At 49.6% G+C, this 25,673-nt stretch overlaps 1 protein-coding gene across 1 annotated transcript in view; it reads left to right on the top strand.

The window, feature by feature from the left end:
- Positions 1–9,880, top strand: part of NOL6 (nucleolar protein 6) — a 74,030-nt gene extending 64,150 nt beyond the window's left edge. Inside the window, exons 25-26 of the mRNA XM_048849812.2 lie at positions 7,820–7,921; positions 9,373–9,880. Of these exons, the coding sequence (XP_048705769.2) occupies positions 7,820–7,921; positions 9,373–9,525 (255 nt within the window). The 3' untranslated portion in view covers positions 9,526–9,880. The remainder of the gene's footprint in view (positions 1–7,819; positions 7,922–9,372) is intronic.
- Positions 9,881–25,673: the final 15,793 nt, after the last annotated feature.

Consider the following 25,673-nt stretch of genomic DNA (forward strand, 5'->3'; position numbering starts at 1 on the left):
AAGGCTAAGGTGAAACATGTTTTGGAATTCCTGAACGAAGGTCTCACATTGGTCTTCAAACCTCAAACATTAACATTTCAAGTGACTGCAACCTCAGTATCTTCCAGACAACAGGAAAACACAGGATCATGTCCCCCCAAGATCTTTTAGAGCAGTGTCTCGTGTCAACCCTACTCCAATTTGCAGGATTCCCCCTTGGTACCTAAACTTAGTGCTAAATGGCTTTCTAAGAACTCTTTGAACCTCTGTGATAAATGTCCTTATTTCCTTAAAAGTGGTTTTCCTCGTAGCTCTCACATAGCACTCACTTCTGCAAGAAGAGTTTCAGAACTGGGAGTCTCCTCAGTAGAACCACAGCTCTGCACCTTCCATCAGGACAAAGTTTTAAGAAGCAATGCAGCTTTCATGTCCAAGATAAATTCAGTATTCCAGAGGACGCAAGAGAGTCCTTCCCATCTTTCTGTCCACATTCTACTGAAAATCTTTGGCATACCCTGGATGTTAGGAGAGAGTTGAAGATCTACATCAAAGATACAAAAGAGTTCAGAAAATCACTGACTCCTTTGGTTTTATTCCATCCATTGATGTTCGAGTGGATAAAATGGTGCAAAACAGAAGTTTACAAGGCCAGAAACTCAAAGCTCCCCCAGTGGCTACCTCCTAGACTGAAAGATCTTGTGGACTCTCTTCATAGCGTGCATAAGTTTACAGAGTATTACAAGCTTCTCGAAGGCAGCACTTGAGCAAAGGATTCTGCACGCTGTGGTTCCACAGGTTAAGAGTCTATTTACTCGGCTGCATAGAGTTTTGTTATACCCTCCCTTACTGCAGACTGCTCCTGGACAGCCCACTGTAAGGGGTCTGTGGATCTTCTGGGTGCAGAAGAAAAAGAAAAACCTTCCTTCTGGTGGGCAGGTCCACAGACCCCGTACAGTGAGTATTCTCATGTTACGGTTTGTCGAGCGTCAGAACCAGAACTCTCAGGGCAGGGTGGGAGTGGCCAGCCCTTTGAAGATCCTGGTAGGTTTGAGATGCTTCCATGCACTGAATTCTCTAAGGATTAACTAACAGTAATTGAACATACTGAAATTCAGAAATTTTCATATGAACATTTCCTACTGCAAAGCAACTTTTATTTCTGCCTTAAAGCAAGGGTGGGCAAATATACATGCTGATACGTTGTGAGAGGAGGAAAAAAATAGACTTCTGGGGATGAAGAAGGTTTTTTGTCCTGGATATGATGGGATCTATGGACCCTTCCCTCTAGAAGAAAGGAAATGTTTCTATTCTGAATAAAGGCCCCTCTGATGGGTGAATCTGGCAAGTGGCCTTAGGAAATTCTCTGTTGTCACATTGCAAAACAAGTCGGTGAGTCGTACTATACGGGCAGATGTCGGTGTGTGCATGTACACATACTCGTGCATATTTTGGAACAGTTTTTCTCCCACATTCTCTCTGAGGTTAACCTCGGCTAAGAGGATTTTATTAGTCACTTGCTGTGCTCTTTATTCTCCACCCTTCTCGAAATTGCAGAACACTGTCTCCCTACAAATTCTGTGGAGCAATCTTCCAAAGAAAGGAGTGAAAATTCAGTCACGTGTGACATTTGCAAGATCTGACAGTGCACCAGTAAACAATACTAGACGGAACAGTTCTTCCTTTGTCAGGGAGATGGCCCAGTGGGGCTTTTCCACCTCTATCTTGTGCGATTCGCTGACTCCTTAATGCAGCCCAAAGAACGTGGCTGCTTTCCTTCTGTGGTTTGCAGACGCAGAACAGTATGTCGGCAGGCCCATGCAAATCTCTGGGAACCCACCCATTGGTTTTTAGTGTGTTGCACAAAAATGGTAGCTTTTCTGTTTGTCCTTTTTTTTTTTTTTTCTTCAAATTTCTTGGTGACTTTTAATCTCTATGGGCAAATTCCAATCCTGGTGTAATTTTCTCTCTATAATGCCATTGGATACCGAAACAGTCCCCTGGCTGGCTGCCTAGGCGGTGTCACTGGCTCTTCTCACTGACCCTGGGAAAACAAGTTCCTGATATGCTCCTGAGCCTCAGAGTGCCAGTCAAGAGAGTGATTATCCCGGCAGGGAGGCCTGCAGAGTGCAAATGGCAAGTGCTTTTAGGTAGGATCTCAAGCAAATAGCTACAGTTTAATTTTAATTAGGATTTAGAGGCAGGTTGTTAACGAGAGAACATTTAGCGTGTTCAAAGCCCTGAACAAACCTTTAAGTGGTATATGTATTATTTGTGCTGTAGTAGTGTGGATGTGCTGGACTCTTTCCAAAGACCAAGTGAGAGACAGACCCTTCTCCAGCGAGGTCCCGGGCTGAAGGCAGGCATGATGCAATCAATGAGCGAGAGCAGCAGCCGGAGGAGGGGGTGGAATGAGGATTAGAAAAACAGGGTCACACAGTTTTAAATCCTCCTTCATGCACTACGTACCCCTTCTCCAGAAAATCCGCCCCCTCCACAGTCCGGCCTCCCTTCCCCATTCTTGAGATCAGAGGCTCCCAGGTCATGGAAGACCAACATTTTTGGTTCCATAAAATCATTTAACTGAGAGCTTTTCATGGACTTCTAAAGCCAAACTGCAGGGGAAACTTTTTTTTAATTACCCCCCTCCCCCCTCAGTGTTTGCAACCTCAGAATTACAGCGCTTGGCTAGAGCATGAGGCAGTCAGGGAAGCCGACCCCCTTTGCGTTTACACTCCGTGTTTAGTGAGACACAAGTACTCTACAAACAGCACAGAGGCTGCAAATAATTCCACGGTATGCATCCGATGAAGTGAGCTGTAGCTCACGAAAGCTCATGCTCAAATAAATTGGTTAGTCTCTAAGGTGCCACAAGTACTCCTTTTCTTTTTGCGAATACAGACTAACACGGCTGTTATTCTGAAACCTTTTAAGGCTGTAATTTTTCAAGTAGCTGAACAAGGCGGCTTTGACTCTCCACCCAAATGTTTTCTGATTTCAGGTGGTGGTAGTAACGCAGGTTCAGAGATCTGCCCTTCAATAAGGTTTTTGACCAGACACTGTCCCTTTAATGTCTGTGCTGGCCTTTGTTACCCAGGGGAAAGGTGCTATGTATGTACAGAGCAATAACTTTACTGGGAAATAATCCGTCTCAGTGCTGTATCGTGTGAAGGCTAATGGCTGTCGTCCAGCCAGACACGCCTGTGTAGCACCTCCAAGCCCTGCACATCGGCATCGGTGTGTTACTCTGGAGAACTCACCCCTTAGAATAACCAGGGCTTTTTCCAGATTGTCAGAAACCTTATTCCCTTTTATGAGGGATGGCTTTCCCTGGCTTGAAACATAAACACACAGCACAGTCAACGTGTGCTTAAATGTATTCCCTTAACGGGCTCATCCCCAGTGGTGAGCTGGAGCCGGTTCACACTGGTTCACTGGAACTGGTTGTTAAATTCAGAAGCCCTTAGAAGCCCTTTTAGAACCGGTTGTCCCGCTTCTAAATTTAACAACCGGCCAAAAGTGGCGCCTTAGGCACCAACTCCGTGGGTGCTCCGGGGCTGGAGCACCCACGGGGAAAATTTGGTGGGTGCAGAGCACCCACCGGCAGCTCCCCGCCCCATGCCCGGCCCCAGCTCACCTCCGCTCTGCCTCTTCCCCTGAACGCGCCGCCCCGCTCTGCTTCTCCGCCCCCCAGCGCCTCGATTTCCCACGAATCAGCTGTTCGCGCGGGAAGCCGGGGCGGGCTGAGAAGCAGGCGGCGGCTTCCTGCTCAGGCCCAGGGAGGCGGAGGTGAGCTGGGGCGAGGGGGTGCGAGGAGGGCCGCCCGCACTGCAGCAGGTAACCCGGGGGAGGCGCGCAGGGGAACTGCTCCCCACCTCAGCTCACCTCCACCACCCTGGGCCTGAGTGCGAAGCAGCCGCCTGCTTCTCTGCCCTCCCCGGCTTCCCGTGTGAACAGCTGATTCGCAGGAAGCTGGGTGGGGTGGGGTGGGGTGGAGGGGCGGAGGTGAGGTGAGCTGGGTCCGGGCGCAGGGCGGGGAGCTGCCGTTGGGGGCTCCGCACCCACCAAATTTTCCCCGTGGGGGCTCCGCACCCACCAAATTTTCCCCGTGGGGGCTCCAGCCCCGGAGCCCCCACAGAGTCGCTGCCTAAGGCGCCACTTTTGATATGATCAGTGGGGGGAGTGGCTGCTCCCCGTGCTCCCCCGCAGAGCTACGCTGTCCCACCCCTAGGAGCCAGAGGGACCTGCCGGATGCTTCCTGGGAGTTGCCCCAGGTAAGCACTGCCGGGACTCCCCACCTTGCCCCCCGGCAGGTGCCTCTGGCTCTTAGGAGTGGGGTGGGCACCCACTACAGTGGCCCACAAGACCCTCCTGCCCAGTTCTGGGGGTAGTCAGGGGACAGGGGAGGGGGCTGGATGGGACAGGGGTCTGGGGGGCATCAAGGAATGTGGGGGGGTTGGATGGGGCAGGAGTCTGGGGGGGGGGGCGGGGGGGCCAGGACCCCCCTCGTGGGGTGAGGAGGGAACCGGTTGTTAAGATTTTGGCAGCTCATCACTGCTTGTCCCCCTTTGCTGGTGTGAGCCTTTCATCCGAGAGGAATTTGGTATCAACCTACCTCTGAACATTCTAGATTTGCCCACGTCTAGGAATGTGTGGGTGGGTAATTTTGTTTGGGAGGCACTGATTTTAAAACTGGTTTGGCAAGATGTCCCCTGACTAGCCTAGCCTGAATGAACGCCCTATTGATGGGATGAGCTGGCGGGTATCAGTCCATTTCCATCCCAGCAAGCCAGGCACGTCACCCTCTGCTTTGAATCCCTCCTTTTGGCACCACTTCGGATTTACAGCCCTGCCTTTCAGGCCTGATGACTCTGCCACTCCTCTTTTATCCTCTCTTGCCTCTTAAGATGCCCCTGTCCCCACCCACTCAGCTCCAGTGCCAAGGATGCTAACCTGGTTCACCTGCTCCTTCCACACTGATGTGTTCTTTCTTCCGTGCCCGCCCCTGCACAGACAAGATCCTTTCTGAGATGGCTGGCAAGGCTGCTACTCATTAAGAGCCACTTCTACTGTGATGTGTACAAGGATATCAGAGCAGTGGTAGCAGCTGAGTAGAGGGGCACTTAGGAAAGTTTATCGGCAAGCACCCACCTTGCAGAGGACCCCACTATGAGCCGCTTGATGGCTGTCTCAGCAGAGACGTGACTAGGCATGGCGTGGAATTGTTATACTCCTAGAGGGGGGTCTCCTTCTCCTGGGGATGCGGGTTGTGTCATATTGGCAGGGCAGTGGTGGGAAACTTGTACTGCCGCTGCCCAAGCTCTAACTGTTCTGTGGAGAAGTGGTGGACTTTAGTCTGCAGAGCTAACAGAGGAAAGTACAACTCGGTCCCTGACTGGAAGCTGAATAACCATGAGCGTAATTAACGGCGGGAACAGTTTACCAGCGGTCATGGCGGATTCTCTGTCACTGACCATTTTTAAATCAAGATGGGATGTTTCTACTGTAGGGATTCCTTTTGGGGCAGTTCTCTGGCCCATGTTCTATGGGAGGTCAGACTAGATGGATGACAACGGTCCCTTCTGGCCTTGGAATCTATGAATCTGTTCCTGGCAGCCACTCCCATGAGTTTGGCCCTAGGAGTTGCTTTAAGTGGATTCAACAAGGTTCAACAAGGTCAAGTGCAGAGTCCTGCACTTAGGACGGAAGAATCCCATGCACTGCTACAGCCTGTGGACTGAGTGGCTAAGCGGCAGTTCTGCCAAAAAGGACGTGGGGATTACAGTGGATGAGAAGCTGGATATGAGTCAGCAGTGTGCCCTTGTTGCCAAGAAGGCTAACGGCATATTGGGCTGCATTAGTAGGAGCATTGCCGGCAGATCGGGGGAAGTGATTATTCCCCTCTATTCGGCACTGGTGAGGCCACATCTGGAGTATTGTGTCTAGTTTTGGGCCCCCCACTACAGAAAGGATGTGGACAAATTGAAGAGAGTCCAGTGGAGGGCAACGAAAATGATCAGGGGGCTGGGGCGCATGACTTACAAGGAGAGGCTGAGGGAACTGGGCTTGTTTAGTCTGCAGAAGAGAAGAGTGAGGGGGGATTTGATAGCAGCCTTCAACTACCTTAAGGGGGGCTCCAAAGAGGATGGTGCTCGGCTGTCCTCAGTGGTGGCAAATGACAGAACAAGGAGCAATGGTCTCAGGTTGCAGTGGGGGAGGTCTAGGTTGGATATTCGGAAAAAAGATTTCACTAGGAGAGTAGTGAAGCATTGGAATGGGTTCCCTAGGGAGGTGGTGGACTCTCCATCCTTAGAGGTTTTTAAGGCCAGGCTTGACAAAGTCCTGGCTGGGATGATTGAGTTGGGGATTGATCCTGCTTTGAGCAGGGGGTTGGACTAGATGACCTCCTGAGGTCTCTTCCAACCCTAATCTTCTATGATTCCTCCCATGGCTATCCCTGTGTCTGAGATCTGATCCCTGTTCCCCAAGTGTCTGGTGGCACACGTTCAGGTAGACCACACCTGATGTTGTTTACTAATCTCAGTCGTCCCGTCCCCGCCCCCTCCCCCTCCCCCCCCCACGCCTGCTGCACTGGGAGTTGGGTTGTGTGGGCACAGGGCAATCAAGCTGGGGCTATTATCATGGTTCGTGAGCGTTCCTTCTGAACCCTTGTTCCAGGCAGCCGCCTGAGCAGGCTGTGGGAGGACAGGCTTGGTGGGTCATTCACATTGTTGAAGTATTCATGCCATGAGAGCAAGTCCGTGCGGAGCCCCACGTAGTATGACAGCAGTTCTAGTGGCAAACTTTTAAAAGGAAACTGAATTGTCTAGTTACCGTGACCCCAGGTGCTGTATTGCTGGGAGCGAGTCTTTCCTTGTGATTATTTTGCAATTTCCGTGTAATACTGGCAGCGCACCTGAAGTATTTGTGTGGGAGCTCGGCTGTGGGGGCAGAGGAACTGCGGGAAGGAGCTTCATTAGTGCCCCGGTCTAGCGATTGACGCGCTATGAGTGGGCTTCTCTACCCCACTTTCAAGAGCGACCTGCCGCAGAAAGAGACGTTTCTCATCCTGAAGGAGTTAGCCTCACTCAAGCGGAAACTTCATAGCAAGGAAGGCCAGTGCATGGCACACAGGCCAATTGCAAACCATATGGTTCTGCAAGACGGCCCTGCCTCCGATCCAGGGGAGCATGGCCTGCTGGGAACCGTACTCACTGTGGGCTGCACCTCTCTCTTAAATGTGCAGTCTCCTCTGTTTATGTCCAGCCTAGCGAGAGGGACATAGGACTCTAGTTTAGAGGAGATCTTCTGGGATAGGTTGAAGTCTCTTACTGACCTTTCACCAGGCTCTAAGCGCCTGTTATATTGTCCTTACGCTGCAGTGGGACGCAAAAGAGAAACCCTGATCATTGGGGGCTGCTTGCTGGCTGCACTCCTCTTTCCTTCCCTTACGGCTGCAGGGAGCTGTTCCATACTGTCGTGGTTTCCCTGGTGTTGCTGCCTCGGAGTGACCTTTGTTACTGGCAGGGTCGGTGGCTGGCAGATCCCGCCCCCTCCTGCGTGACGAGCTCCTGTGCCTTGGAGTTGGTATCGTTCTGTTGCAGGCTGGGTCGGGGGTTTGCCCTGCGGCCAGCCCCTGGAGGGCAGGTCGTTTTAATTGAAGTTGGGATGTGTTGATCCATGGAACAGTTGTAGAATCTGCACTTTCAAGAGGCTTTTGCCGGATCCCGCTTGGCTGTGAGCCAGTGTCCTTGGTGCATCTCCCTCCTGGGGAGCATTACACAGGGTTTGTGACATGTGATTTCTGACGCCTGAAATGACTCCCTTTCGAATCCTCTTCCAGGAGGCCTTTGGAGACCTGGCCTTGTTCTTCTATGACTCGCACGGCGGGGAGGTGATTGGAGTTTTGTGGAAACCCTCCAGTTTCGAGCCCCAGCCTTTCAAGGTGAGTTTTTGACCCTCTGCTTTTAGTGTCTTGTTTGTTCTGGTGCTGTGGGAAGTTTGGAGGGGATTGTAGTAACACTGGTGTCACCTAGTCTCACAGAGCAGGTCTCAAAATGCTTTACAAAGGCGGGCAGTATCCTCTCATCTGACACTCGGGGAAACTGAGGCACAGAGCGGTGAAGTGACTTGCCCAAGGCCATCCAGCCAGTGGCCGAATTGGGAACAGAATCCAGATCTCCTGAGTTCCAGTCCAGTGCTCTATCCACTAGGCAATAATACCCCCCAAGACACACATCCTTTGACCAACACTAACACACGCACACCCTCCTTAGCTCTCCTGGAGAGTAGGTGAGTGCTTTCTCCATTGACAGGGAAACTGAGGCAAAGAGCCCCATTTTCAAAGGAAGCTTGTGTTTTTGGTTGCCCAGTTTGACACCCCAGGGTCTGATTTTTCAGAAGTGCCGTGTATCTGTAGCTCCTACTGACCAGTAGATGTCCAGGATGGCAGCACTGGGATCCCAAAGATCCTGCTGAGTTTGTGCCATGCAGTTTAACGTGCAAAGCTATTTGGGAACAAGAGTGTGGCTTGGAGAGTCCCTGGGGGATGGTAAAGGTGGGTCTGATGCACAGGTGTGGACGTGAGTCATGCTGCTTTATACGAGGAACTCATCAGACTCAAAGAAACTTGTGATTACTGGCCCACAGTTTTTCTAGCAACCCTGGCTGTTCTGCCGTCCCTTTCATTCCCTAGGATCAAGTGTAGCTCCTCTCTCTGTGCCTGGGGCACTTGCTGCCCTGCAGTGCTTCTGCTTGGAAATCTAGTCATTCGCTGCGATGAAATGAGATGATGCCCTCAAGCCCATGCCTCGCTTTACACATCTGAATAGCTATTGACTTCAGTGAGATAACTCCATGCCTACAGTAGCTTGCTGGATTGGGTTCTTAACTCCCAGTAACAGATCAAAGCAAAGGCAGCTCAGACATGTTGTCTTTGACCCGTTGACCTTTAAGGCACCCTCTATGCATCGGTTTCCTGGGTCCATCCCCACCTCCTAATATCATCAGTGAGTAATTTTCCAGTGTTCAGTGCGCATATATAAGGGGTAATTGTGATTTGGAAATTGCATCATTGCTATATTGATGGGCTGCTTGGTTGTGTATGCTCTGAAGAGGGTGCTTTTGCAGCCTTCTGGTTTACACTGTGTATTTTGCAGCTGACTTGACTGTAACAGGAGCTGTTAAAAGTGACAGTAGTGCTAGCAAAAGGGGACAGGATTGGAAGAGAAGTGGTGAGAGCGAACAGCGGCAGCATTTACTTGTCATGTTGCGCTCACTGCGGAAGGGTAGGAGTGGGTAGGGGTTGCATTAGAGATTTAACTTCTGGAGAAGAATACAGCATTGCTGGGCACAAAATGCAGATGTCAGCCCAACCCATATGCATGTGTGTTACAGGCATCCAACATGAAAGGAAGAATGATGGCATCTCTAAGCTGTGAGGAGCTAGTCACCGTTCCCAATGTGGAAGCCATTCTAGAAGACTTTGAGATCCTGGGAGAAGGTCTGGTCCGATCAGTGGAGGCACGTACAGAGAAATGGACTATCTAAGACCATCAAGAGCTCTTGTTAGGCCTCCTGTACCATATCTGTAACGCTTTCTGTTTATAAATCTGTTCAGGGGAAGAAAACTCATGAGCAATATCTCTAATCCTGTTAATCTGGTACACCTCTCATTCACAGAAACATTGCACCCCTTGAAAAGGGATGATAATTTCTATAGACATAAGACACCCCCTCTTTATACCTTCACCAAAATCATCTCAAGGTGAGATGAATTGTTCATAAATGTTCCTATTTGTTCCTCATGGTGAATGTTTATATAAAATGTCCATGTCTCAAATACCTGCTGGGATGTAAAACAGGAAAGGCATTTCCTAGTATAATAAAGAGGTATTTATAATAACTGCTTTTATTTTTGTCACCAATAACATGTCTCTCATAAGAGACACAGACTCTCTCTCTCTCTCTCTCTCTCTCTCTCTCTCTCGAGTTAGTGAGTTAGTTAGTTAGTGAGAGAGCAAGATTATCCAGAGCTAGTATAGTGAAAAAAGAGAAATCAGGGGACATGAGAAAAGTATATAAAACAATGAATGGGCTAGAGAAGGTAGATCGGGAGCCTCTGTTTTCCTTGTCTTATAGTGCAAGAACAAAGGGACATTCAGTGAAGTTAAAAGGTGAAGTATTCAACATTGATAAAAAGAAATACTCTTTTTTCATGCAGTGTGTAATTAGACTGTGGAACTCACTGCCACAGGAGGTCATTGAGGCCAAAAACTTAGTGATCGGACACACAACTTTGAATAGTCTCAATACCCATTTAGTTCCTGCTTACAAGCATTCTGGAGGGGATGTTAAACCTAATGGTTCAGGGCTTAAGCCAACCTCTCACTACTTGAGATCAGGATGAGACTTAATGTGGAGGCAATTTTTCCCACATCTGCTATTGCAGGGTTCTTGCATCTGAAGCAGCTGGTGCTGGCCACTGTCAGAGGCAGGATACTGAGCTAAATGGACCGTGGGTCCGATGTAGCATAGCAGTGCCTGTCTTCCTCTCTCACTGAAATTGCTTTCAGAAGTCCGAACATGTCTCTTGGGACACAGACGCAATTTTTAAATGCTGGTTATGTTAATATTGTTGAGGAGTTAGACATGCCAGGAGCTAAGCCACCCCCAAGGGGTTAAATTGCCTGTAAATACCCTTTGTTGTAGCAGTTTTTTTCCACCCCACCCCTACCCCCCAGTTCTGTTTGCACTAGGGAATTTAGTGCAGTTTAGTTATACTGTCAAATATAATTAGTGGGTGAAACACGTGTCACATCTGAGAGCAGATTTATGCCTCTGCTGTGACTTGGGGAACCGGGGGTGTGTGTGTGTGTGTGTGTGTGGACAGGACGATGCTGACAGGCCCACATTGAGTTCCATTAGCAAACAGCTTGAGCAGCTATAGAACAGGGTTGAAAGCTTTTACTTTTCAGTTTTAACTTAAGGTCCTTCACAACATATCTTTGCCCTGGCTACTCATCTCTTAGAGGCCTCCATCCCGGCCTTAATTGTTCATTGTCAGATTTACCCAGAAGCCCCTTCACACTTAGGTGTGGGAGGAGTGCCCTGTGAACTGAAATCTGCGGGTTTTACACCAGGCTGCTCCAGATTCCCCCTTAAAACTTGCCTGTGCCGTGCTGCCTTGAAAAACTTAGGCAGCTGGTGTGCGGGAATCTATGCTTCTCACGTGGGTCTCATGAGCTCCCTGCCTGGTCTGTTTGTATCCACTTGCTGTCCACTTCGATTGTGGGTGGTTTGTAGGAGGGACCATCTTCTTGCTAATTGTGGCCTTGCCCTAGTGAGGGCAATCAGAGCTTTTCTAATGTGTTACAATCCTAGCGCAGGCAAGGCAGCTGTAGTTCTCAGCCTGCGTAGCTGGTCCAGGTAAACCCTAGGTTCTGCTATAGGGGGTGAGCTCTGCTTTCCACTCTAGGTCCGGGCTGAGGTCCAGTTGCACGATGGGCATGGAGAGAGCTCAGCCCTGCCGCAGCCTGTACTCTACCTCCCCCCTGGATTATTTAAGGAGGGACAGTCCCTGTTTTGGAGCCAAGCAGTTGCCATATCCCCCCCCCCCCCGCAGTTCTTCCAATGGCTCCCCCACTTCAGTGTTTCAATACGTTAAAACCTGTGTCCCTCTTTTCCTTCCTAAATAGCCCTCATTCTGGCCATGACCAGATGTTGGCCTATAAGGGTGTGTGGGCTCGTTGCTTTCACCCCAGCACCTCTTGCCAGCACTGAATTTCCTTTAGAAACATAAAGGCAAATCAAAGCTTCGTGGTAGCAGTGACCGTAAGGTGTTTTAGACCTGCCCTGCCCTGCAGTGATGCTGCAGCATTCCTCCTCCTTGTTTTTCCTGGGTTTTGCCTAGGGTAAGGCACAAAAGTTTGGAGAACGTCCAGGCTGGTCTTTGCAAATGCGTTAACTCCCTTGAGTTAACTGACAATCCATTATCCCAAATGTAGATAACACCTTGTTCAGTACCCAAGTGCGGTGCAACCCGGAGGCTGTGTCTACTACACTGCAAACTTTTGCTGTTGCAGCTATGTCAGTCAGGGATGTGAGGAGGTGTGATCCCTGACGGAGTTGGGCCAGCAAAAGACCCTAGTATAGACACGGGGGTGGGGGTAGAGCTTATTTTGCTTGGGGGCAGAACTGAAATACATGGAGTGTTGTGGGTATAAGCTGTGCCAACAGGGCATTTTTGCCTCTGTAGCATGCTGGTTTAGCTGTACAACCAAAACCTTCTAAATGTAGGCCTTGCCTTGTAGCGATCCATTTTGCTGCAATTAGTCTGTGAGAGATGGTCCACCACGGTGAAGTAGGAGCAAGTCTATGTGGTGGGGTAGACACAAGCTGTGATGCGGCTATGTCCCACCCCTGGGCATTTCCCCCTCTTCTTCTACTGGGGGGAGAATTATATCACAACAACACAAAGCTTCAAGCATCCCCTTGCAGCCATGAAAAGGGAATCCAGGACAAAAGGTCAAAGGCTTCTACTGAAGGGTGTGCTGGATCCGGCCACTAAACAGTTAAAGGGACATTGTCAGCCTTTATAGGTGCCCCAGATTACCTTCCTTAGTAACATTTTGGGTTTATGTAACGTAATTTACCTTCTACTGCACCTTCACTCCAGAGATCTGGCTTCCTCCTCTCTTATCTTTGTATTCTCGTCAGTGATATCAAACTGTAGTGTGGCCAACTCCCATGAGTCTCATGGTCTTAGTGCTTTTCTTAAAGCCCTAGCTCCTGGAGTCATGTGATTGGAGCAGAATCTCAGCTTTCGCTTAAAAAAAGAAAGACAAGGTGGGTGAAGTAATATCTTTTATTGAACCAACTTCTATTGGTGAGAGAGACGAGCTTTTGATCTTACACCTGAATACAAGCTCTTGTCTCTCTGATATCCTAGGACCAACATGGCTACAACAACACCTCATACAACAGTTGAAAAAGAAAATAAATTTCTAACCTCATGGTTGCAGAGAGCAGCTTGGAAGTGTGACTTGAGTGTAACCTAGAGGCTTGAAAGCCAGAAGGCTAATGAAAAGAAACCCAAAGGTGTTATTTTTTTAAAAAAACATCATTTTGTTGTTTAATCCATTCTCACGATTTTTGGTTTTTTGAGGCCTGATTTTTCAAAACACTTTTGATCGATAGTACGGAAATGGAGACCGTAATTTTGGAGGGTGGTTCACCCACCAGGAGTCTGAGTCTCTTCTGCTGAGAACTGGCCTCTAAGCACACCCAGATCCCAGGGCGGCTCAGTCCAGTTCTTACTGGGACGGCTGTGCAGGGTCCAAAAGCTGCTACCGCTGCTTGGGAGTGCTGAAGGCTCAGAAGAAAGGCAAATAATTGCAGGACCCTGGAGACTGACAATCTTCTTCCTACAGTGCAGCTTGCTGTGCTGGTGACTCACCAGTGGGTGCTCTCCCACCTGAGTCAGTGACCGTGCTTTTTACTTTTCAAATAACTGCAACATCAAATTCTCACGCCACCCCAGGAGGCAGATAAGTATCATTATCCTTTATCTTACACAAGATAGCTAGTCTGTTGAGTGCTAAAGAGATCATTAGCTCTCCCCTGCTGCCTCCCCACATTGACAATAGGAATCCACTCAGATGCAGGCAAAGTCAGATCAAATGAATACATCTTGCACTGCAAACTGTAGGGAAGTTCAGTTCTTGATCTGGACCCCCGGCCTGTTCCATTGTTTTCCGTACACAATGAGCAGCCGTAGACCTTCACTGGACTGACTTTTTATTTAAGATAAAGGGAACCCAAACTAGAAAGAACAAGAGAAGCATCTATGAGCTGGCAGAGCCGTGAAGACACACTCAGGGCTACTTGAATGTTTTAGGGTCTTCCATGCCTTTAAATATTCCAGCAGTAGCTCTTTATTGAGCTAAGCTTAGAGGCCAAGATTTTTCAAGGAGATTCTTGGGTGCCTTGTATTTTTGGCAGCCCAGTTAAAGGGGCCTGATTCTCAGAAGTGCTGAGCACCCGCCCTTTAAAAATCTGGCTGCTCGAGTTTGTGTGTGTATGGAGGTGGGGGGGGGGGGTGAGAAGGCCTGGATTTGTGCTGGGGGTGGCCCACCTTGATTATCATGCGCATTGTGGGGAGAGTGGTCACTTTGGATGAGCTATTGCCAGCGGGATAGTGAGTTTGTGTGTGTGGTTTTTGGGAGGGGGGTGGGGGGGTGAGAGAACCTGGATTTGTGCAGGAAATGGCCCAACTTGATTGTCATGCACATTGTGTGGAGAGTTGTCACTTTGGATGGGCTATCACCAGCAGGAGAGTGAATTTGTGTGGGGGGGTGGAGGGCGAGAAAACCTGGATTTGTGCTGGAAATGGCCCAACTTGATGATCACTTTAGATAAGCTATTACCAGCAGGACAGTGGGGTGGGAGGAGGTATTGTTTCATATTCTCTGTGTGTATATAAAGTCTGCTGCAGTTTCCACGGTATGCATCCGATGAAGTGAGCTGTAGCTCACGAAAGCTCATGCTCAAATAAATTGGTTAGTCTCTAAGGTGCCACAAGTACTCCTTTTCTTTTTGCTAAAATCACTAGTCACTTTTGGAAACCGTGGCATGAATTTCCACGTTCGAGCAGCTTTCTTTGCATGAGAAGGAAATTGGTCCAAGGCCCCATGCTGAGCTGCTTGAGGATTGTCCCATTACAGTGGGGTTTTAGCATACCGAGGGGCCTGTGTCTCACTGACTCCCATTTCTGCAGAGGAGTTAACCCTGTATCTTTTTGGTAGCTCTGTTTGCATCATCATTTCCTGGTTCTCAAGAAAATTCTGATGAAATGCCCTGGAAGGGAAGTGGTTTTCCCCAGACGGTGACAGGTGTCTCAGCCGGGAAGTTTTGAGGGCTAGGCGTTAGCGTTGATAAACTGCAGCTTGCTGAACTCCGTGCGCCCCACTCTGCCTCTCACACAATGGCCGACAGCAGACTTTTTAGCAATTGAACGGTGAAGTGCACGGGGGAAATGGGGGATCAAAATAGATAGAGGCAAAACAAAACTCTTGAAAAATCAAAATTAGAGGTGCTTTGTTCAGCCCCCTTTAGCAGAAACAGAGACCATGTGTGAGCATCAGGCGTGTGCTCTTAGCTTGTGGAACTGTCTTTCAGAGGTGATGCAAGCTGCATTGCTTGGCGCAGTCCCAGCTAGACTGGTCGGAACACAGGTGAATGATACAATAGGAGTAAACCTGCCCTGACAGAGGAACAGGCTGGGTGGCACTTCCTAGATCTATAGATACTCTGTAGATGCTATTTATTGCAGGATTGGCTATTTCTCCCCAGCTCCCCAAGCAGATCCCCCCTGTCATTCAGGTCTAATCAAGCTGGGTTAAGTCTGTTGAAGGAGATTGCATTCAGAGATCAACTAAAGTCAGAAATGAGGCGGAAGATTGTCACAATTCTATTGTTAGAGCTCTTGGTAAACCAACTCAGTGGGATCATTTCACTGCTGACAAGCTTTGCCCTGGCATGACAAAGTGCTGGAATCCTTTATCTATTCACAATTTACAGATAACCTCCCGATGATTCATCTTAAAGATCAGGAGAACACAGCCTCTGAGAAATGGATACCTACTCTGCAGGCCTGTGAGAGTGCTGAAAACAGCAGGATTGTCTCTCACTGTCCAGGTTATTATTTGTATAGGGACTGTCCAGATGAAGAGGGCGTCCCCTGGACACAACACTCCGAGCAGTGTCGTTATTTTTGGGCGGTGTAGATATAGACAGTAGCCAGTGGTTTTGCGTGGCATTCAAAAAGCAGACAGGAATCAGCTGGGCTAGCTTCTGAAGGTGAAGATGTACCAATTTGTGATGAGCGTGCACCCATTTTAAATGCACAGGTTCAGGGAAATCCGGGTTATGCTGCCACGGCTGTGGATTCTCAACCTTTGAGACATTAAGGAAACGGGAAAAACTCTTCAGATGCCAGGGTCTGCAAAAGGCTGCTGCTTGCCTTCTCCTGGGTACAAAGGAATAAGACCATCTCACCTCCCTCTTCAGACAGCTGCCCGCCTGTATGTTTTACGACCCAGTAAAAAACTGTAGGATCACAGGAATTAGAGAGAGAAAATACCTACTAGGCCTAATGTCAATGCAGGACTGTTTCTTCCAAATTATTGTAGTGTTCCAAAATGACCTTCCTCTTAAAATATATCTTGTCTCTTTCTATGCCAAAACCCTGCTTATCTGACATTCACATTTCTCTGCACCGCTCCCACCCCCTCCGATCACAGTTGGTGCCAGAGTCTTCTCTGCAGTTCCTATAATCTGGAATAGCCTTCCTGTATCTCTACATCGTCAAATCCTGTTGTAACCTTTTTTGATCCCAGGGGCTAGCCCAATTTTGGGGCTCTGTGGGTTGTTTCCACGAGAGGAGAAATTGATAGAGTCAGGTACTTTCTTTGATGCAATCTTGTTTATTTACAAAGATTTGTACATTATTATTTATTATTTGTATTACCATGGTGTGTACCAAAGTCCTGTTTCCTTGAACGCAGTAAGGAACCAAACAGCAGGGGGCGGTTCTTTTTCTTGCCGTTTCAAACGTGCTTTTCCAGCCAGCACTCTGTGCCCAAAAAGCTTTCTCTTAGGGTTGTGTTATCAACACTTCTGTTATCGTCTGCTTGGCCTTCTGGCCCTTTCTCTCTCTTCCATCCTGCCCCTTCTCTCTTGCATACAGATAAAAGCAGTTCCCCGCCAATCAAAACCCTAGTCAAGAGGTGGGCGAACTACGGCCCGCAAGCCACATCCGGCCCGCGGGACCGTCCTGCCTGGTGCTTGAGCTCCCGGCCCCTCCCCTGCTGTTCCCCCTCCCCTTGCGAGCAGTGCTCTGGGTGGCAGGGCAGCGTGGCAGCATGTCTGGCTCCGGCCAGGCAGCATGGTTGCCAGATACGCTGCTCTGAGCCGCATGGTAAGGGGGCCAGGGCTGGGGGGTTGGATAAGGGGCAGGAGGTCCCAGGGAGTGGGCAGGGGACAGGGAGTAGGGGGCAGTTGGATGGGGCGGAGGTTCTGGGGGAGGCGGTCAGGGGAACTGGGGGTGGGGGTTTGGGTAAGCATGGGAGTCCCGGGGGGCTTGTCAGGGGGTGGGGGTGTGGATAGGGGTCGGGGCAGGCAGGGAGTAGGGGGGGTTGGATAGGGGGTGAGGTCCTGGAGGACAGTTAGGGGCTGGGGGTCCCAGGAGGGGGCAGTCCGGGGACAAGGAGCGGGGGGGGGTGGATGGGTGGGGAGTTCTGAGGGGGGCAGTCAGGGGGTGGGAAGTGGGAGGGTCGGATGGAGAGCAGGGGTCAGGCTGTTTGGGGGGGCACAGCCTTCCCTACCCGGCCCTCCATACAGTTTTGCAACCCTGCTGTGGCCCTCGGGCCAAAAAGTCCCCCCCCCCCAATCCCTGCATTTGAGGCCCTTTGGGTCACATAGTTCATCTTCTACTCCAGCTTTTCTGTGTGCCTGTGTTTTGGGTGCTAGGGCTTTTCTTTCAGGCACTTCCTTTGACCTTGAATGAAAGGTGGTTACACCCAACCCCCCTAACGCTGTCTTTCTCCCCTAGCCTAGGCCTAACTTCTCTCTCGCTCTGCTCTCCTCTGCTTATCGTTACAGGGCCTGAAGCTGCACACCCGCAACTCCCACCGGCTTCAGTGGGAGAGTGCTACTACTGGGTCATTCTTTCTGCACGCCAGCAGTGTGCAGAATTGCCGGTGATCAGCACCTCTTGTAAAGGCTTCCCAGGGTACGGTTTGCGTAAACAAGGCTGTCCAAAACAAAGCCGTATTGCAGTGCGCTGTTTGCATCCAAGCGTCTCTGTCAGGGGTGGCCAGCCTGAGCCTGAGAGGGAACCAGACTTTACCAATGAACATTGCCGAAGAGCCACAGTAATACGTCAGCAGCCCCGCCAACCAGCGCCTCCCCCTCCTCCCAATCAGCTGTTTTGTGGCGTGCCGGAGGCTTGGAGCGGGAGGAGCGAGGGCACGGCAGGCTGAGGGGAGGGGGCAGGAAGGGGTGGAGTGGGGGCAGGGCCTGTGGCAGAGCCAGGGGTTGAGCAGTGAGCATCCCCCAGCCCATTGGAAAGTTGGCACCTGTAGCTCCAGCCCCAGAGTCGGGGCCTAGACAAGGAGCCGCATGTTAACGTCTGAATAGCCGCATGTGGCTCCGGAGCCCCAGGTTGGCCACCCCGGTCTATGTAGTCTCCATTAGAATTTAGGTAACATTCAAGTGACCATATGTCCCGGTTCTACTTTATGCAGTGTTGTGGTAGCCGTGTCGGTCCCAGGATATTAAAGAGAGAAGTTATATTTTTGATTGGACCAACTTCTGCTGGGGAGAGAGACAAGCATTCGAGCGACGCAAAGCTCTTCCACAGGTCTAGACCTCACCCACCTTGGGTCTCTGGTTCTACGTTGACAGTCCCAGTTTTTCATATGATGTCTGCAGACCTTCTCCAGGAGCACACGAGACGTCTTCGTTTTTCGTTTAATCAATTCAGAATGTTTGTTCAAGACAGGCTGCTGCACTGAGTGGAATTGGCTCCGTATTTACCAGGAACAAACAGTGCAGAGGAATGATCAGTCAGAGTAATGCTCAGTGTTAGTGGGAAGGGAGACGTAAAGGAAAAGATATCTGGTAAACAATCTTGCCGACAAAGGCATAACCAGATCCAATGGCTGGAAGTTGAAGTTAGGCAAATTTATCCTTGAAATAAGATACAGTTTCCTAGCAGAGTGGGTGGTTAAACCTGGGGACGGCTTACCAGGGACATGGCGCAATCACCATTGCGTGGACTCTTTAAAATTAGATCAGGTATCTTTTTCAAAAAGCAGCTTTAGTCCAGTTGCTGGGAGAAATTATATAGCCTATGTGCCCAGGGATTCGGGCTGTATGGCCATGGTGGTCCCTTCTGGCTTGAAATATGTGAAACCCCCTGTTCCTCCACTTCCTGGAATGGGTTACCTAGGGAGGTGGTACAGTTTCCTTCCTTAGAGGTTTTTAAGGTCAGGCTTGACAAAGCCCTGGCTGGGATGATTTAGTTGGGGATTGGTCCTGCTTTGAGCAGGGGGGTTGGACTAGATGACCTCCTGAGGTCCCTTTCAACCCTGATATTCTATGATTCCTTCCTAGGCCATGGAGCAGCAGGAAACTATTGCCCTCAAAATGCTCACAACACTTGCAGCTCTGGAGTAAGACACCCCTCATACTTCAGGGCTTCAGCCGGTCCCGTCCCCCCCAGCGATGCACTATTGGCCAGATATATTCTGTTTCTCCCCCACCCCTCATTCTCCCAGTACCTTCCTCTGAAGCTTCAGAGATTGGCCACAGCTGGCCACAAGACAACAGCTGGGGTGGACCTATGCTCTGCAGTGGTACTGAGAACCCTCTTAGATACCTGGCTGGTGTGTCTTGTTCACAAGCTCAGGGTCCAGCTGAGCTCCAGATGTGAGGTTGGGAAGGATTTACACCCCTGGTCAGATTGGCAGGGACCTTGGAGGTTTGTCACCTTCCTCTTCAGCATGGTGCGTGGATCACCTACTGGGATCATCTGGGCATATCTCATCTCATTGATGCCCTCCCGTTGCAGGGGTGTCAGGCATTAGTGGCACCTTGGTCTCTCCCGTCTTCTGCGTATGGCTTACAACAGTTTAGTCTCCTGGGGCCTGAAATGCTTCAGTTTAACTAAAGTCATTGCGGGAGGAAGGGGTGAGATTCTATGGCCTGTGTGGTATAGAAGGTTAGACTAGGTGATCGAATGGCCTTAAACTCTCTGAAATTGATGTGAGCCTCGTAGCTATCAAAGCTGTTCTTTTGCTCTGAGTGAATGTTACCACCACCCTGTTCAAGTGCTTAATACTGGTGGTTCCAGCTCTCAGTTATTGCAGCCCACCTGTGGAGAAGGTTTCTGATGGCAGAGGGCTCTTTCACTGATCAGACAAAGGCTGACCAAGATGCAGTGGCTGGAACCTGAAGCCAGACAAAATCAGTCTGGAAATAAGGTGCAATTTTTTTTTTTTAACAGTGAAAGCCAGTAACTGGTACGATTTACCCAGGGACGTGGTAGAGTCTCCATCACTTGAAGTCTTCACATCGAAATGGGATGCCTTTCTAAAAGAAATGCAGCTAGTGGGGGAAAAGAGCAGACCAAGGAAATGTCAAGTCACAATACAGGGAGATCACTGGTCATGTTATCTTAGCACCTGTGAAACTGGATGCCACACCCATTTGCATGTTTGATTGTAGCACTTTAGGGAGCACTAGCAGTTCTGCGACTCCTGCTGCTCTGTTAGAGAACATAACAAGGGTCATGCTGGGTCAGACCAAAGGTCCATCTAGCCCAGTATCCTGTCTTCCTACAGAGGCCAATGCCAGGTGCTTCAGAGGGAATGAACACAACAGGTCATCATCAAGTGATCCATCCCCTGTCGCCCATTCCCAGCTTCTGGCAGAGGCTAGGGTCACCATTCCTGTCTTATAGCCATTGATGGACTTATCCTCCATGCACTTATCTACTTCTTTTTTGAACCCTGTTATAGTCTTGGCCTTCACAACATCCTCTGGCAAGGAGTTCCACAGCTTGATTGTGCATTGTGTGAAGAAATACTTTCTTTCGTTTGTTTTAAACCTGCTGCCTATTAATTTCATTTGGTGACCCCTAGTTCTTGTGTTATGAGAAGGAATAAATAACACTTCCTGTTAGGATATAGATATTCAGGCCTGTCTGCAAAGGCCTGTACTTTAAGAATTTAGGTGTATTCTTATCACTTGGCTAGTTCTAGAGGTATAAAAGAAGAATCAAAATCACTGTCTGCTGGTGTAAGGCCTTCTCTTACTGTGACAGTCTGAGGCCCTGTTCTTAGGCTAAGGCCTTTGGCTAAGCAGCAGAGGCAGCCATAAGCTGGGAAGCAAACGGTCACATCCTCACATTCCAACCTAGTCTCATTGAAATCAGGTGCTATTGGGCTGTTAGGCACTATCAGGACAGGATTGTATCCTATCGCCTCCAGAGAAAGGGAAGTGTCTAGAAAATGTAAAAGGAAACTTAGTTTGATAGCATCCTGTCTAGCAAGAACTCACTTATCAATAGCTGGGATGTGAAATCCTCACTTCTGTATTGTCTTGTCACTATAGTTCCCACTTTGCTATTGTTTGTCTGTATAATCTCTGTCTGGTTCTGTGATTGTTCCTGTCTGCTGTATAATTAATTTTGCTGGGTGTAAACTAATTAAGGTGGTGGGATATAATTGGTTACATAATCATGTTACAATATGTTAGGATTGGTTAGTTAAATTTCAGAAAAATGATTGGTTAAGGTATAGCTAAGCAGAACTCAAGTTTTACTATATAATCTGTAGTCAATGAGGAAGTGGGTGGGTGTGGGTGGGAGGGGGTGGGCATGTGGGTGTGAGAGATGGGAACAGGGAATGGGGGTAAGAAAATTGGAATCATGTTTTGCTAAAGGGGGAAATGGGAACAGGGAATGGGAGTAAGGAAGTTGGAATCATGTTTGGCTAAGGGTAGGAATGGGAACAGGGACACAGGTGTAAGGCTCTGTGGTGTCAGAGCTGGGAAGGAGGATACTAAGGAAGGAAACTGGAATCATGCTTGCTGGAAGTTCACCCCAATAAACATCGAATTGTTTGCACTTTTGGACTTCGGGTATTGTTGCTCTCTGTTCATGCGAGAAGGACCAGGGAAGTAAGTTGGTGAAGGAATAAGCCCCCTAACACTTCCTTATTTACTTTCTCCCCACCAGTCATGATTTTGTAGACCTCTCTCATATTCCCCCTTAGTCATCTCTTTTCCAAGCTGAACAGTCCCAGTCTTATTAACCTCTCCTTGTGTCAGGGACTCTGACATTCTGTGGACATACAGGCTTGGGTCTGATTCTTCTCTCCCTCTCACCAATGTTGCTGTGGTATAATTCTATTGATTTCAGAGGTGTTTACATCAGTATATGTGAGAGGAGACCCAAGCCCCTTGAGTTTTCATTTGTGGCCAGCTCTTTGTGGGGAAGTTAATAAGACTTTTGCCTGAGAGAAGTCTGAATAAAAATGCCCAGCTAAGGCCACTTGGATCCAAAGTGTCTTATATTGGGTGCTCCATTCCAGATTAAGCCAGCAATTGATCCTTTAAATTCATTACTTATTTTGCCCAAGAGATCCTTCGTCTATCAGGAAGGGCAGCAGGGAGGTCTTGATCCAGAGAGGACAAAACAGATTGGAAGCTGTAGGGACTCTTTTGGATTCTATCTGTGCTGGCTAAGTTGCTTGAAAAGTACTTATCCATTCCACGGATCGTGAGCACAGGCTGAATTCCGATCGCTGGGATTCAAACCGCAGTGTTTGGAAGAGACGTAATAAACCTTCCTGCCCCCAGAGTTCCTCCTGCTTCTGGGCATAAGCCAGTCCCTGACTAATGGATGTTAATCAGAAACCTCTCAGATGGGCAAATCATTTAATAACTGCCTGCTGTATGTTCTTCCTAACATGCCACTGCTGCCGACCAGCGACTGGGCTAGGTAGACTACAGATCTCTTGTGGCATGGGATGGGGTATTTGAGGCTGGGCAGAGGCAGGTTCTTCTACCTCCTGTGTAGTCAGGCTTCATGCTGAAAACTCCAGCAGTTCTACTCAGAGACACGAGCAATACCACAAGGCAATGGACAAGGGCCCCCTTATTTAGTGCCCCTCTGAGGGCTGCCAGGGACTTCAGTCAAGTACGATGGGCTGTCCCAATTCTGAAGTAGCGTGCAGGTTGCTCGTGGACTTGTACGCAACCTGCAAAGGAGCACGTGACATGGGTATTAGCCCTCTGTAACCCTGAGGGATGCCGTGCGACTAGGACTAGGACATAAATCGCAGCCTCCCCTCTGCGTGTCATGCTTTTGCTATGTGATATCAGAAGTCAGTTCAGGAGGGCTGGCGTCAAAGCTAGGGGTATAGCCCCAGTTGAAGCAAGGGGACCAATGCTGATCCACATCAGCGGAGGACAGGGCCCTGACTCCGGGCAAGAATGGAGCAAATGAAGCCCAACTTCATCCAAGACTGGAGGTATTTGGACCAGGGGTTTGTTTCAGGCCCCAACCCTCATTCCCCTCAGAGCTGATCAGGAAGAAGTGAGGGCTTAAAAACTAGATGTGGTCGAAAATGGTCTGATGGGACAGCGTTCCACCAGGAGACACTGATTGGGTGAAACCGCAACATTCCATGGGAATGTGTCAAAAGTGTCAATGGAAGCCAGGCCGAGAGGCAGGCCGGCCGGCCGGTGAACTGCCCAGTTCCCTAGTTGTCCTCCTGCCCTCTTCCTCAGCGCCCTGGGTCCCTGGCTCCGTGTGTCAAGAATCAGAGCCAGTCTTCAGGAAACCTAACGAGCATGGCTGGCCTATAGTAGGCTGCCAAACTGGCTATGTGGCCTCATTGGTGGCAAGAGTCAGCAGGCCCGCTCATAAACTCAGCAGCAGTTCAGTGGCTGCTCAAAGCATTTCCCCGTGGCCATGATAGCTCCTGGGCCCGCTTGTGCCTAGCCTGGCTTGGGCCCAACCTTGCCCTTGCCATTGCCCCAGTTCTGACCCTTGGCTCTGATTCCTGGCTGCCGATTCCTGCTCTAACCACTAGACACACCTGCCCAGTGACATGACATCTTGGCAGCCTGCCTGGCTCCTTAGTAGCCTGGCTCTTCAGTAACCCACATGGCGGATTGCCATGGAGCTGGGCATCCTGCACTGCCTGGGTGTGTATTTTGTGTTGGAAACAATGAAAGTTTCCAGAATACAATATTGTGCAATAACCATTCTGGGGGGTGAAATGTATTTTTTGGCTTTTCTTCCAGTTTGGGATGAAAAATTTGCCAACAATTCAACATTTTTCGTGGCCCCATAATTTTGTTTCCTGATCAGTTCTGCTAAAAAATACAGACTGGAGCTTAGGCAATTTTTCTTTGCCTGCTCTGAAACTGCCTGGACAGGTTTCTGGCCTCGGTGAGGCGCTCTGTCAGCTGGTAAGTGTGGGGGGGCGTGTTTTTGACTGAAGCAAGTCAAGGTGCCTTAAGGTTTCATCAAGCCCCAGATGGGATTAAAATCTCCAGACACGAGGAGGCTGGCGGTCGCCCTCATATTCTGGCTCATCCGTCTGCTTCGCCATTCTCATCCTGCTGGGTTTAGGGTGGTTTGCACGCGGCTCTGAAGCGCAGCTCTGATTGTCGGGATTTCCCGGCCTCTGGCTGAATTCACCTTCCTCTCTAGATATGGCTCATTCTTATTTGTGTCACAGTCCCGCCTAGTGGCTCCAGCTGGCGAATTAATTAATGCTGGGATACAGTGTTAGCTGCGCCCAGTGGAGTTACAACCCCTGCACCAGAGGGGTGGATCCCACCCTTCCGGTGGAGCTGCTCAGATGTTGGTGGATGATGTTGCATCTCCTCCGCCGTGGGTAGTATCAGAACAGGAGGAGCAGGGCAAGGCTTATGCAACAGCCGTCCAACAAACAGACTTAGAAGCCAATCCAAATCACTTAGTTATGTCTCGGAGACAGATTAATGAGCTTGTCTAAAGGCTTGCCCAGGTGGAATAATCAGCAATTTAAAAGCGGGGTCCCTCCCGTTCGGCCTGTGTCCTGCTCCTGAACGATCCTCCCTCCGAGTCAGGGCGAGGGTGTTGTGAGGCAGCGTGTTGACCAGGGCACGAATACAAGAACACAATGGTTGATGAGAAATGGCCCTGCAGAATGATTCCATGGGTGCGACCTCTGCTCCTGCCGCCAGGAGCACACCAGGATGATGGGCAGTGTGAGAACATGGAGTCAGAGCCTGTACCTTTTACAGACTTTGTTCTTCAGTTGTTACCTAAACACAGCCTGCTGGGGCAAATCATGCTCTTGGCAATGCTGGGGTGAATTAGGAGTAACTCCAGGAGACCGTGCGGGGGCTAGCCCGTCTTCATCTCCAAATACAGCCATACCAGATGCAAGGATCAGCACCAAATAGCCTCAGCTCACCCACTCCCTTTCAAGTGCTTCTGAGGGAACGAACAGAACAGGCAATCATTGAATGATCCATCCCCTGTCATCCACTCCCAGCTTCTGGCAGGCAGAGGCTAGGGCCACCCAGAGCGTGGGGTTGCATCCCTGCCCGTCTTGCCTAATAGTCATTGATGGACCCATCCTCCATGAACTTAATTCTTTTTTGAACCCCATTGTAGTTTTGGCCTTCACAACATCCCCTGGCGAGGAGTTCCACAGGTTGACTTTGTGTTGTGTGAAGAAGTATGTCCTTATGTTTGTTTTAAACCTGCTGCCTACTAATTTAATTGCATGATCCTTGGTTCTTGTGTTATGCGAAGGACTAAATTTCAGCAGGTGAGTGCCACCTTCAAGGGTCAGGCAGGGACTTCTTTTCACCCAATGTATTCTGGGAGTTTTTTTGTTTTTATTATTTCCTTTCTCTGAAGCATCAGGGATGGTCCTGGCTGGAGATGGAACTGTGGGCCAGGTCTCCAAGGTGGCACTGAACCTTCTCTCTCGTGTGCTTGACTGGTTGGTTCTTGCTCAATGGTCAGGGTCTAACTGACCGCCCAAGTTGGGGTTGGGAAGGAAGTGTCCCCCAGGTCAGACTGGCAGTGACCTTGGGGTTTTTTCACCTTCCTCTGCAGCACG

Source organism: Caretta caretta, chromosome 5, assembly GCF_965140235.1.
Source record: "Caretta caretta isolate rCarCar2 chromosome 5, rCarCar1.hap1, whole genome shotgun sequence".
Classification (NCBI taxonomy): Eukaryota; Metazoa; Chordata; order Testudines; family Cheloniidae; genus Caretta; species Caretta caretta.